The following is a 14412-nucleotide window of genomic DNA, read 5'->3' as shown; positions in this document are numbered from 1 at the left end:
GGACTTGAATTAAATTAGAATTACTCGCATTGCTATTTATGTTATAAAATATTGTAAGAAAAAAGAGAAGAATGAAAGAAGGAGAGAGAAAGAAGATAATATGAATCATCTCAAAACCGGATGACGTATAACTTAAAAGTTAAAGTGGTTTATACAAATTTATAAATAAATAAGTTTAAAATGTCACACATGTTTTTGATTTAAAAATATTTTTTTTTAAATTCACAATAATTTTATAAATCATTTGGTCTAATTAACCTGTTTCCAAGGCGCCATTTTGATGAAGAATTGTTTTGAGGAAAAACATTAATAAGTACAGAAAATTGATGTACAATTGCACTATCACATTACCAAACACAGTTGCACAGGGATTAGACTTGTCCTTTCTGGCTGTTGTCCAAGCAATTGGATGATTTAAACCAGGATTTCTTGACAATAATGGAAATACACACATTATGTAGATACTTTAGGCAGCGGTGAGAAACACCATCAATCGAAGCAGTGTTGATTGGTAGGAATCAATGACGTTTAATTAGAATTGGAATGGAGTAATGAGTTTACATTTCTACGAACTATGTATTTATAAACAAAATTGTAAATGAAAAATAAAAATTTCTTACTTGGAATGCTTGAACATTTCTCACTGCCTGCCCTCTATTGGAGGGTTGTGGAAGTACGAAGCCTTGCAGCTGGAACAGAGCCGATGCAGACGCATGGTGTGGCCGCAGTTCTGTGTACCCACATGAACAGAGCGATGACACCATCAACACCAGGTTCCTTATAGCGGCGTTACCCTCAGCAGATCTAGCCCTCTCTTCTTCGAGTCTACAAATGTTTAAGTTTAAGTACTAATTTAGTAATCAACGAGATATATAGGAGATTTAAAAACAACACAAATTGGTTGTACAAATTGGTAAATTATCTGCTCGACTATCCACTATTAACTAATAATAAAACTCAATATTTTAAAAAGTACACCACAACAGGTAAAGAGAACCCAATAACTGTAATTAATCATAGTACAAAACACCTAGAATTGAGAAAAATCACATTCAATAATTGTGGCCTTATCGGGAATCGAACCTGGAACCCCCACGTGAGTCAAGCATCTTAACCATTACACCACAGGACCACCAATTAACATACCATAATATTTATTATTAAAATATGTATTATGTATGTTGTATTTTTTTCAAGATAAACTGATTCCAGCTTTAGCAATGAAGTTGAGATAATGAGGGTTTTTGAACAGTAAACTACAAAGTTAAAAAATGACGTTGATTTGATTGTTATCAATCTACTCGTTGACATTTGAAATAAAAATACATACACATATCGCATGTAATACGTAATAAAAAACATTTCATATTAACAAAAGACCATCAAAATAACATGCAAATTCTACGATAAAAGTGAATGCGTGTTTGCCATAAAAAAAAATCTATCTAAAAAGTTGAGCGAAAATCTTACCCTTCAGTCAATAAATCAGGAATGTGTGGTTTACTCTCTCTGGAATAACGGAAATAAAAAAGAAAACAAAAATAATAAGTGCATAAAATAATAAACAACACTGTTGATAAAAGAAACAATCATGTAAACAATATTGTATAATAAACAGTACATGTAAAATATGCATCGATGAGGTGAACAAAACAGGTATGCAAATTAATTTTATCGTGGAAAACACAAGGTCATAAAAACTACATACACGTCGCTATAAACATGCACTAAACTATATATTCCAATACAATTATAATAAAGAAAATATGCTTACTTCAATAAGAATTCAGATAGGAATAAATAGCCTTGACATGCTCGGAAATCATCCAATAGCAATTGGCTAACGTCGCTTGAGTCTTTTAAGAAACAAAATACAGCGACAAACATTTCCACAACCTGAAAGAAAAATATATGTTCCTATGAGTAATTTTACGGGAATGAAAAAGAAATAAACAATATATATAAATGAAAGAACTAGAAAAATACACTGACCTCTAATGGCGATAATTCAGGAACTCTCTGCATATTTTCAATACACAAGGAAACACAACCTTTATCTGTAAATAAATCAAAATTAAAAATGACAAATTATTTTGTGTCGTTACATATATGTACCTAAAATATAATTCAAATCATCACCATGTGTTTCTTTCATCTATTTACTACAGGATATGCGTTTGCCATAATATATGCCAATTTATAGAAAAAAATAACATAAAAGTCTCACAAGCTAACCAATGCGACAACAAAGTATCATCATCCTCATTCCCTTTCCGCACCTAATGGTGCATAGGGCACTGGATTGGTACACCAACCGCAGCATATCTCGATCAATTTTGATACATGAAGGTACGGTGATCAGTCTTACGCTTCAGGTTTAGGGACTATGAAATATTCTAGTCTGAAAACACTCTTTTAAATCAGTATTTCATATCAACCATGTCGGGAATCGAACCCGAGACCTCTTGCATGGTAGACAAACGCGCTGACCATTACACCACGAGGCCGACAAACAACAAAGTATGAGGAAACATAAACTGATGTTGCTGAATTTTGTGGAGAAAGAGATTGCATCCTTAGGTATCAGAAATCGAAGACAAAATCAGAGATAAGGATCAGTAGGGAATTTTCCTGGAGACAGCCGAGACTCTTAATGGGTTGTAGCATAGGATATCAAGATTTTGATTTGTATCGAGCTTGCACTTACTATGAATATATTGGACTACATTTTGTGTGAGACCATGTCTTGATAAAGTGACTAGAACTTCAGCAGCGGATTTCCTCCACATCACGTTGTGTGGGGGGCACCACGAAGTTATGGCAGAGAATAGTAAACTTAGGTCATCCTTTCTGGAGAGCTCTTCGCAAGGGAATGGGTGACTGCACAACCTCACTAGAACCTGGAAATCAAATAGTCATATTTATATGTAACTCGAGTTAGATGTGAAGATAATTCTGTGCCTTGGGCCTAAAAGGGCCAATGTCAGATTTATTTATTTTAATTGCGCGGTTAACGGTGTGTCAGACTCCCCTGTCCCCCCTCCTCGTTTCTCCCCTGCAAAAGTTAGCAACCATTTGTTTTTTTTTTATATTTTATATTTTAAAATTTTATTTGATCTAAAAATTTATTTTAATGTGCTAATGTCTTCTTGCTCAAACTGATTATCGTGGTTTCGGATGTGACAGGGTTTAAAGAACAACCTGTATAATATTATTTTTTTTAAATAAAAACTAGCTAAATAAGTAGCATATATAATAAACAAATTTTCTGTAAGTAGTAAAGAAGTACGCTGCATTGGTAACACCTTTTTGCCTCACCAGATATTTTCTTTCGTATATTCAAAAAATTAATAGTCACTTAAATTGGCTATATAAATATTCCAACAATTAGATTATGTATAAATATCACAGTAGGTAAAAAATATCACAAAAAATTACAAATGGGGATCAAGTCTTTCTCGTCCCTTACCGACCAATTACTATAGTAAATATCATATTGTTTTTATTCATATTATTTAATTGTTTATTTAATTGTTATCATAATTTATTTAATTGTTTAAGTGGTAAAATGCAATATTTTAAAATAAAAATTAATGAATTATTTCTGTGAGAAAAATTATAAACTGCGAAGATTCAGTATTGGGGATAGGGTATATCAATATGTTTCTTATTAATTTAACAAACTTTTTTTTTCAAGAACTATAAAAACTTTTATTTGTATGACATAGTAACAAAAAGTTACCTATCTTTATTAGAGATGTGAAACATTTTAGCGTGTAACTAATTACCTGTACAAAGATTTTCTGAAGCAATATTCTCCTTTCTCTTGGAGTGAATTCGCTGTTACCGTCTTGGGCATCAGCCTCAGCGTCAGTCATTTCCGGGAGATCAAAGAATAAATACAGGCATTTCACTAGAGTTGACGGAACAGCAGCAGTAGTCATTACCTGTTTGAAAATAATTTATTTATTTATTTAAGAAATCTAAAATCAATAAACTATTTTAACATACGGGGGGGTACCCAAAGGAAACCGAACTGATGTTGTAGTGGGCGGAGTTATGAAGTATCAGGTTTTGCTGGTGGGAACTACCTTTTTTCAGTTAAAATGTCGAGTGTCATCGCTGGAGAAGGTTTTATTTAGATGGTGTGAATTATTTTGGGCGCTTGTCGTTTTTCCGATGGATGATTAAGCGCGCGGCTGTGAAGTTTTGCTTCCTGCTCGAGAAAACTGGTACTTGAAATGTTAACGCCCTACAAACATGATGCTATGAGGATTATTGAAGTGTTGGAAGGTTTTTCTGTATAAAAAAAGGTGAAGTGTTTATTGATGACCAACCCGGCTCTGGAAGTCCTTCGAGGTTGTGGAGCTATCTGGAGTTTACTGCAGAGAAATTTTAGGCAAAAATTTGGGGATGCTCAGCTTTCTCTGTGCCCTAATTTTTTAAGGCTACGACCACTGTGCCTGATCCCTCTTATTCACTAGATCTAATCCCCTGCAACTTTTTTTTAATTCCCTTGAATGAAAAATGACATGAAAAGATTTTGAAAAATGACATGAAACGTTTTGCCGATGTTCTTGAGACAAAGAAAATAACAACGGAGGCGCTGTTAAGCATCACAGACAACCAATTAAAAAAATGTTTCCAACAACGGAATAGAAAATTAGACGAGTACATTAGCTCCAATGGAGAGTACTTTAAGGGATATTAAAGGTTTTTTGGAAAATAATTAATACATTATTTTTTTAATATTAGTTAGGTTTCTATTGGTTTCTCTTGCACGTATTATGTGAAAAAAAAGTCATTTCTAATATGGATAGAAGACTTGTTAGTTATTTTGGGTTTTTAACATTCCTAAAGATGATCTAGAATCAATTAAGATATTAGGTACCAGTAGTAGTAAAATTAGATAAAAATCATATTTCATTTACATGAGCACATATTTCAATATTGGTGTAGATTCCCCTTTAGGAGTTATTACTTTTAAAACAACAGTAATCAGCTTCAATATTAATTTAATTTTAAAATCAAGGTACGTACATAATTTTATTGTCTTTTGACGGTATTTACTACATAGTTATCCACTTAAACTTTCTAATAGGTAACTACTTTCATAAATAATCAAACAGAAGCAGTAATGAGTTTTATGGGTTTAGTACCCTATCTTAAAACACGTTAGTGAAAGTATGTATATGTGTTTATTTATAAAAGCAATTAAAAAATACTAGGCAGGTATGTTCATTACATTTTTCCATAATAAAAAAATGTGGGTAGACAATTATTTTTCAATTTTGCAAGTACAATCTTGTACAAAGGATGAAAATATGTGAAAAAAAAAACCATTAGCTTGGCTACTGTCAAAATAACAAAACTGTAATACCAAATTGAGGTATTTAAATATAAATAAATAAAATATCTGGGTCACATATCCGTTCTCAGGAACTGCAGATTTCAGATATGATATTCGAGGTTTTATTCATAACTCAATGACAACTTGTTATCTCTTTGAACAGGAATCATAGTGATAGTTGAAAATAGAGAAAACATTATGTGTTTTCACAAATCCTAGGTGTCCAAAAGAAAAGGGTAAAAACACTAGAGGTATTATAAATAGAACAGAGTTTGAAGAGTTCAATTTAATCATGTGTTTAAAAAATGAGGTAGATATTTCTTAGATTTTTGTGGCTGTCCAGATGCATATTTAGTTTTTTCAGGTAACTGCATTATTGACATCGCCGATGTTACGGATTACATCAACCTTAACAATGGGTGCTGCGATTTGATGTGACACGTCAGCAGATAGTGCAAATGACACAAAACTCACAAATGACACAGAAATACTCAATTTACAGAAAGAAGATAAGTTGGATTTAAATACTGGAATCAAACGTAAAAATACAGAATATTACCATAGAATTAAGAATAGTCCAGAAACCGCATACGCAGATCAAACAGAGAGCGACTAAACTACTCTTAAAGGAGAAGTTTTACGTTTTGACTTATTAGTTTCTTTGTGGACGTCGCTCAGTACGCAACTCCCGATTTGAATTAAACTTTGCCGTGTTGTGTCGTTTTAAAGTGCAGAAATACTGCTGGGATCTTAAAGAAACTGGATGGGATCACATTTCATGTGTCAGTAGTAAATGCATGTGTAAGTAGCAAATGCATTACTTAAAAATTAAATTATTTTTCCATCTGTCAGATTGTCAAAGAAAACAAAATTGATATTTTGTTGGTGTTGCCAGGTTATTCAAATTTTAAACACCACTTTGCTCATCATATATTATTTAACATGACATTAAAATATTCGCTTTACGAAAAATAAAATTTATTTTATTTTTAAAGTACAAAGCTCATTAATTCAATTACTCTTATTAAATGACCCTTTCCTTATCTAATCTGTTGTGTCAATCAATTTTTCAGGGTGTACAATAAAATTTTAGAGAACTTTAAAAAATATATATAAAATTATCTTACATTTGTGTTATGATTATACTTTTCGTGATCTGGCAACATTACGCGGCGACTTCACGCATGCGCGCGGTCAAAGTGGGGCAAAGTGGGGGGTTTTTTGGACACAGTCTGATGTATTCAAATATGATTTCGCGCTCCTTCTGGACTATTCTTAATTTATGAATATTACATTCTTTATAAATTGTAATATTTTTTTTATTGGTTTATTTTACCCAAAATTTATTCATATTTAAGATATCACAACAGAGATGGAGAACATTTTAGAGAAGGAAAATTAAAATGTATTCATTTGCATAAATCTCAAAACATTGTGATATGCCAGTTTAAAGATAATGAATATTCAAACAGATGTCGGAAAGTTGAATTAGTCTTAATATTCAATGTCATTCCCTTTCCATTCCTAATGGTCCATAGAGCACTGCTGTGGTACACCAATCACAGTGTATTTTGGTATTTTTTTTGTTACATTAAGGTAAGATGATGTCTTGCGTTTTAGGTTGCAGTCCAGGGGCTATGTCTAATGTAAAAATAAATATTTCATGTTAGGAATCGAACTTGAGTCCTACTGGAGGGCTGACAAATGCGCTGACCATTTGACCATGAGGCGAACATTAGAAGTAAAAAATTATTTGATATATTTTGTACTCTCAGTAACAAGTATATAATATGAGCTCTCTGTAACCGGGTGCCAAGTCCCAAGGTGTAGTTTATTTGGCTTTATTTAAAAAGATAATAAGTCGCCGTTTGGCAATCTTGACTTGTATTTGTTTATGCTTATCTGTTTTATTTTGTGAACTGCTTTTGTAAATTAATAAAATAAAGTAAATTTGAAAAATATATACATATGAAACGTGTATCCCATACCTGTACCAATGACTGGTCACCTGCTGCCAAAAGATTTAACGTGGATAGAAGCATCCAGCCATTACTGGATTCCTCACTATTTTCTATTTCTAGAAATTTAGCAATGGCACAACTGGCAGCCTCCGTACTTTGGTTGGATGCCCTCCTCCTAATTTCGGTGCCCATGAGTTTAGAAACTTGTTGACAAAAGGCGAGTATATCCCAAAACTTCTCATTCATCTCACCAGAAGGACTTGCCCCGAATACCTGAAATACAATACAATATTCTTACTGTAATCTGTATATTTCAATGGTTTAATTTGTTTATTCCATGTAAATGTTTTTTTGTAATTGTTTTGTTTTATCTATGCTGATATACTCAGTGATATAATAATTTTAAAAATCCTTTACTAATCATAATATATACAACGGACTTATTGGCGTTAGCAATTTCTTAGAGTCTGACCAAAAAAAAATTAAAAAAAGTATACTAATTAAAAAAATAAAATTAAAAAATATGAAAAGTTATGGTGTCTACCAAATATTCATTATTAAACACGTGATTTCCTTTATTTATTTTTTTAAGTTTATTAAATATTTTTACAGCTATGCACATGCGACGAGATTTTCAATTTATTTTTTGTGAACGCGACTATTTTCCTGTTGACAAAAGTATTCAGGTCTTGATTTTACAAGACAATGTTCCATTATATAAATACCCATCAATTATTTTATTTTTTTATTGAATATTTTTTTTTTTACAAAATACATTTTTAAAATACAAAATAGGTAATAATACAGAACATCTTAAATATAACGTTTCTACCTCTCTAATAAAGTAGATACTTGTGTTTAGAGAGGGAGTTCGTTTCACATTTTATCTTTTTTATATAAACAAAGTAAATTAAAACAAAGTAAATTAAAATTAAAATTAAAAATAAACAAGGTAAATTAAAAATAAAAAATAAACATTCTTTGGTATGGAGTCTAGGAAGGGGTGAGTCTTAAATGTTTTTTAATTTTAGTTTTAAAAGTTTGATAATTTTTTATAGATTTTAAGTTTTCCGGAAGTTTATTAAAGTTTTTTTTACCTATGTACATATAATGGTTTAACGCTGCTGTTGTTGGTCAATGGCCATAAATTTAGTCTAATAAAAATTGGCCTGCAGTTTAGAGGTAATCAGCCTGCATCTAATAAATTATTGTTGGTTGTGAATTTTTACAAATAAATTTTAATGTTCATGGAAGCAGAGAGAGAGGAAGGAAAGTAGAGTAGCTATACAATGTCTTCTCCTTTTTATGTAGTTTTTATTTAATATTTATATTTTTACTTTTTTAGAATTCAATTATTTTTCCCTTCTCCTCCTGCATTCATAATAAATTAGTGTGAAATCTGTAATTGATCTTTTGTACCTTGTTTTATATAAAGACTGTATGATTTCATTAATAAATAAATAAACAATCAGCCTTTACCATAACCATTTACCATTACCAACCTAACCTAACACATATTTTTTTAATTATAAAATCATCTTGTACATTTGTAGAGTTACCCTAAATATAATCCCATTTTTTTCAACTATATTTTTCGTCCCGAATCAACACAGGACTTTAATCGCATAGAGTTGGGACTTGTGTTAAAAAAATCAACGAGGAAGTTCAGCCCTACGGGAAATTAGATATAAAAAATATTTTAATAAAAACAAACTACTTTAAACGACGTAACTAGTTCATATGAATCTACCAATGATAAGAGAGTTGTGAAAGATTTCCGGTTCACGGTAAGTAAACGGACCAATCGGCAGAAGGACTGACAGAAGCGGAAGAGATGTCACATGCGGAGTAATTCCAGAAAGAAAAAACTTTTAAAAATCATGGCGCTGATAATACGATATAGAATGTTTATTTTTTTTAAATGCTTAGTTTAATAGTCTATTCCCAAACATTTTTCAAAAATAAACTACTAAACTTCCGCATTACAATTGTATTAAAAGAACAATGACAAACTATTTGTATAGCAGTTAGTTGTGAGAAAAAGTTACTGTATTTTAGGTGCTGGAAAATGATATTGTATGGATATAGCATGTTTCTTCTTTTCAATAAAAAAATAAAAGTCATAAATTTTTCAAGGATGTTTTTATTTTTCTTTCATTTACTGCCTTAGAGAATAAAGAATCCAGAAATAATTTCCAATGTATTTTGACAGTAAAGAAGTAGGTACAATTTTATTTAACAATTTCTAAAAAAATCACTGCATAGTAAAAATCCAACAATATCCAATCTATGTAATTTACCAGATAAATAAGGAATGTGAAATTATTTTTCATAATACACCTATTAAACGTTTATACTGGATTATTTATGTTTTTTTTTTTTAACACAATAAATAATACAGAAGCACTTAATTAATATCAATTTTGAGTTCAAGGTAGCACTTAAACTAACCCAACCTTCTTATTTATTTCATGAGTGTTCTGTTTTACAACACATTATTTAGAGATTTAAGTACATTTGCAAGAAAAAGAAGATACATCAAGATACATATTATATGGAGTTCTATAATTGAGAATATATATAAAGAATGTTAGTAATGCTTACTTAAAAAATGTATGTATTTTATGTATCCTTGTTGAACTTCCAAATAAATAAAAAAATATCAGTCTAAAAACTATTGAATAAATTAAATTTAAGTAGAAGACCAACAAAAAAATATTCCAAGAGGTTGTGCTAAACCCAATAAAATGATATTTACTTATGTTTTTGTAGTTAATGGAGTGTGGAATTGGTTTGTGGCAGGTCATATAAATACAAGTCTGATTGGTCAAGGTCTAGTTTCAAAACAATACTAAAAAATATATTCGAGTATTTGCACTTGAATGAAGGATTTTAGGTGTACTCTGAAACCAATTTCACCATTGTAGGTAAACATAATACCAATTAATTTTGCTACTATTTCAAAGTACTTAATTACAGTTTTAAAAATGTAAATAAACTCTATTAAGTACTACTTTAAAACCTAGGTAGGTACTACAAATTTATTTAATAAGGAATATGCTTTCATTTAAAAAATAATGAAATGCTTATTTTTCCATGTCCTAGTTGCTAAGTATATAAAATATAAATACATATACAAATACAACATTTTGTTCGAAAGTATGGAATCAGAATAATACCAAAGATAAATATTTAATTGTGTAAGTTACATTTATTTTTTTTATTGCATATCAACAGACATAATTACACCCCCCTTACTTTTATCTGTGTAGATAATCTGGAAAATTATATCAAATCTATTAAGCTAAACTATTTATTTCGACTGCATAATATTGTGATAGTATAAAATACTTACTTTTACATACAAATTTGAACAAATTTGCTGAACCATTTACGGGACAAATATGGAGTCATAATTAATGCAGAATTTATTCAAGTTAGATTAACATAGGGCTGCACAAATTACGAAAAATCTGTTTATTCAAACACAAACTAATAAAGTTTTGTATTACCTTGCAAAACAGAGGAAGCATGTTGTATAGTTTATCATCCCTTTCGACATCAGAGAGGGGTTGTTGGGGGTGAGTGTATTCAGAAAACAGTTTCTTCAGATGCATGAGACCTAATTGAGTGTGAGAAGAGCTGCTGGATGTTCCTTCCGGCGGGTCTGAGCCACCCATAGTGGCAGCCCCGCGCAATTTGCGCATTAAATTCATTTTCAACTAATATTTAATCACTGAAAAAATAAAGTATCCGTAAATACTACAAATGTGACGACGTTAATACTTTACGATTGCACAACTAAAAACGACTACATTATAGAATAAACACGTAAAGTGCACAAAAATATTTCATCTCTGCAAGGTATAGTATTCACATAAAAACCCTGCACACTGTACACTCACCATTACTACAATATTTAAGAAGTAAATGAATCACGACAAATTAAGTAAACAACGCAAACATATCACAAGAGTGTCATTCTATGTTTCACAAATGTCACATAATTGATTTATTTTCACTGAAACGAACAGCATCTCTGATACTGCGTATGAAGACATTTTACGTAAATACTCAAAAACAATAACTCATCAGCATTTGACCCAATTTTTAAAAGTGTAACAGAGTGATTTTCACATTAAAAATACATATCGCTTACTGAACGCCCACAGTCGCGTTTGACAGCTGAACCGAAATCAGCCATGACAGACATTCGGACATAGTTGAATTTGACTCAAGATTTAATTTTGACTTTTGCAGTAGTTGTTTTCGATCGGCAACATTTTTCCACTCCTAACTTCACTATGTTTATTTTTAAAATACATATAACAAAAAATCTTACAAAGTTGCATGTTTTCAAAAACTTTCCAATAAATACTTCGTAAAATAATATTTATCAATTAAAATATAAATTATATGAACAAAAATTTAGTCAGCTTTTTAATGACATCTGTGAACCAACCTAGTTACTAGTTAGATACTCACGTCTTTCGGAAACCAGAGTGAGCTACCGAGAATCTTACTAGAATCTAGTTTCCAAAATATGTTTACTTTTTACTTGTATATGCAGATGTCACCTTAAAAAATTTCTGAATAAAAACACAATTTTTTCTTTAAAATGTGTAAACAATTTATTGAAACTATAAGATTCTTCAATATTGCATGTTTATTGAGAGGATATATTTTTTTCTGATTTCATAAAATTTATTAGTACTTTTTAATGACATTGAATAAAAAGATTGGAATTTTTTCATATTTGTTAAGTCAAAGAAAATGCTAAAATTACAATTATTATTCCAGAATGCTTCAAACACAAAATGAACATAATCGGGTTTCTCTACAAACAATTAATAAAAAAAGATAAAAATTCTGTATGGTTATCAGCTGACCATAAAATTTAGCGAATTGCTCAAAAAAAACATAGCATTTCCAGGAAAAAAAATGTAGATTATAATAAATTAAAGCAACTTATATAATAAATTTAAAAATTAGGTACCTACCTACTTGATCAAAATGTACATCAATAATTTAACAGAAAATTGCAGATTTGAGGTCAAATATTAAAAATGACAATAAAAATCACTGTTGAATAATTTAATTGAAATATTAGTTGAAAAATGTTAAGTTGCGTAGGTAGGTACTGCGTGCATAATCTCTGGATGCTGCATTTTTTCTGTGTGGATAACTAAGAGTTACTAAAAATTAATAAAGTGTGTATTAATATTATCATTGAAATTGAACGATGTCTTTATCATAATCATAGACCTTGAATGCCTTTCTTGCCCATTAAAGTTTCATTTACCTACAAATATTTTTGTAATTATACTTTTTGCAGACATTGTTTGAATGTTCCCACAGCTATCAAATCTTAGGCTTCGTGACATGGTAACTAGGCCCTCGTCGATTATACCGGGAACATACAGATAAAACGATGAAATCGACTCGGAAGTTTTAATCGGAAAATATATATAATTTGTAAAAAATGTTCAGTAGGATCCATCGATTACGTAAAAATCAATCACGTTACCGACAATTTTTTGCGTAGAAAATTCATCTTTGTATTATCGATTAAAATCGGTAATTTTTTTTTGTGATACAGGTCCAGGGCCAGTAATACAGTGGAAAATTACTAGTTATCTTCGATTGTCTCGATAGAAAAATCGATTTTTCTGTGTCGAAAATTTTATAATCGTATTTTCGTGAAGTGGGTTATGGTTAAACATACTTTTCAGGTTACCGACAAACATATATAACATTTTTATGCAAATACACACATTTCCGTAGAGAAAATTCGATTTTATTTAATACACATTTGAAGATTCCTATTGTAGTCCCAGAAACCTAAATAAATTACTAGCCATAAGTATTTTTGATGTCACAGTTAACAGTAATACAAAACCACTAACAGCTCCCCAGGGAGTTGAATCCAGTCCTTGTCCACAAAAATTTGGACAAACTCAAAATATTGTTAAGAATATTAAAGAAAAAAACATTTAAAATATGGACTATCAAATAACTATGGGACTTCAATGTTGTTTTTTTTCCAACCGCTCGGCCAGCGCTCTTATTCTTCCTTGGACTTAAGTATAAGAAATAATGTAGAATATTGAATGAAAAACGAAAAGAAAAGAAAAGAAATTAAAACATTAATTATTAATGAAAATAGCAGGTTAATAAAAATTTAATGACATGATATTAAAAGCAATAAAACAGTAATTGAAAGTAAACAGTATGTCAAAAAAATCAAAGTAAAATAATGAAATTCACGGTAAAAGAAATGACATAATCCTTAAGTATGGTTGATTATGACAATAAGACTTAATCTTGTGCAAAATCCCTCACTGCGTTAGAGATAGTTTGTTATAAACATTGTGGAATTTATTCGTTATCCACTGCTTTAAAACCAACAAACCGTTGAATTTTGTTGAAAGCATGAGTATTATTACTGCACTACTGGTGTATTAGAACAAGCTATTTCAGTAGTGGTATACCGAAAGACTCCAATGTTTTAAGCATTAATAAAATCTAAATATATGAACAAAATAACATTCATAACTCTATTTTGCAAAATTTTTACTTCCAGCCTTTCAGCTTTAAGGGTATATTATTAAAATATACGTAAAACTATTGTGTGACCAAATTTAACAAGTGTGGCATATATTCTCGCCGCTTACCATTTAAACGTTAACATCATGTTTAGTTTATTGAGAGATAAGAAAATGATTCAATAGTTTCGTTTATACATAAAAATTTAAACACCTTTATTTTTAAATAATATTTCTGGCTGGTTTTGGTAGAGATTTATATTATTTTTGAAATTACCTGCTTTTATTTATTTCCGAGAATCAAGCCAACACAATAAAAACAATTATCTATTTGTAATGTCCTTAACATATTAAGTTCAATAACATTTTTTCCAATAATTTATCAGGTTTATTCTGTTTAGATTTTTTCAAATCAATGGCAACTTCCGTGACCAAATGTTTCCGAATTTCGTAGTGAAATAAAACGCAAGTGTTGGAACCGGATACTACAAAAAACACAATTGTAAAATTGCTTTAAATGTACTGAAAAAACTCACGTAGCAAATTTTCAAATAGC

The 14412-nt window shown here is 30.3% G+C and overlaps 1 protein-coding gene across 1 annotated transcript in view; it reads right to left on the bottom strand.

Annotated features, from left to right (window-relative positions):
• Positions 1-11524, bottom strand: part of bchs (WD repeat and FYVE domain containing 3 bchs) — a 50114-nt gene extending 38590 nt beyond the window's left edge. The window contains exons 1-9 of the mRNA XM_088230137.1: positions 11217-11524; positions 10824-11047; positions 7339-7584; positions 3789-3947; positions 2708-2900; positions 1993-2057; positions 1775-1896; positions 1471-1509; positions 621-825 (exon numbers count right to left, since the gene is read on the bottom strand). Coding sequence (XP_088086263.1) covers positions 621-825; positions 1471-1509; positions 1775-1896; positions 1993-2057; positions 2708-2900; positions 3789-3947; positions 7339-7584; positions 10824-11027 — 1233 coding nt within the window. The 5' untranslated portion in view covers positions 11028-11047; positions 11217-11524. The remainder of the gene's footprint in view (positions 1-620; positions 826-1470; positions 1510-1774; positions 1897-1992; positions 2058-2707; positions 2901-3788; positions 3948-7338; positions 7585-10823; positions 11048-11216) is intronic.
• Between the last annotated feature and the right edge of the window lie 2888 nt (positions 11525-14412).

Source organism: Micrasema longulum, unplaced genomic scaffold (assembly GCF_059751315.1).
Source record: "Micrasema longulum isolate JH-2025_06_02 unplaced genomic scaffold, ASM5975131v1 h1tg000732l, whole genome shotgun sequence".
Lineage (NCBI taxonomy): Eukaryota > Metazoa > Arthropoda > Insecta > Trichoptera > Brachycentridae > Micrasema > Micrasema longulum.
This window is presented reverse-complemented; position numbering and strand designations above follow the sequence as displayed.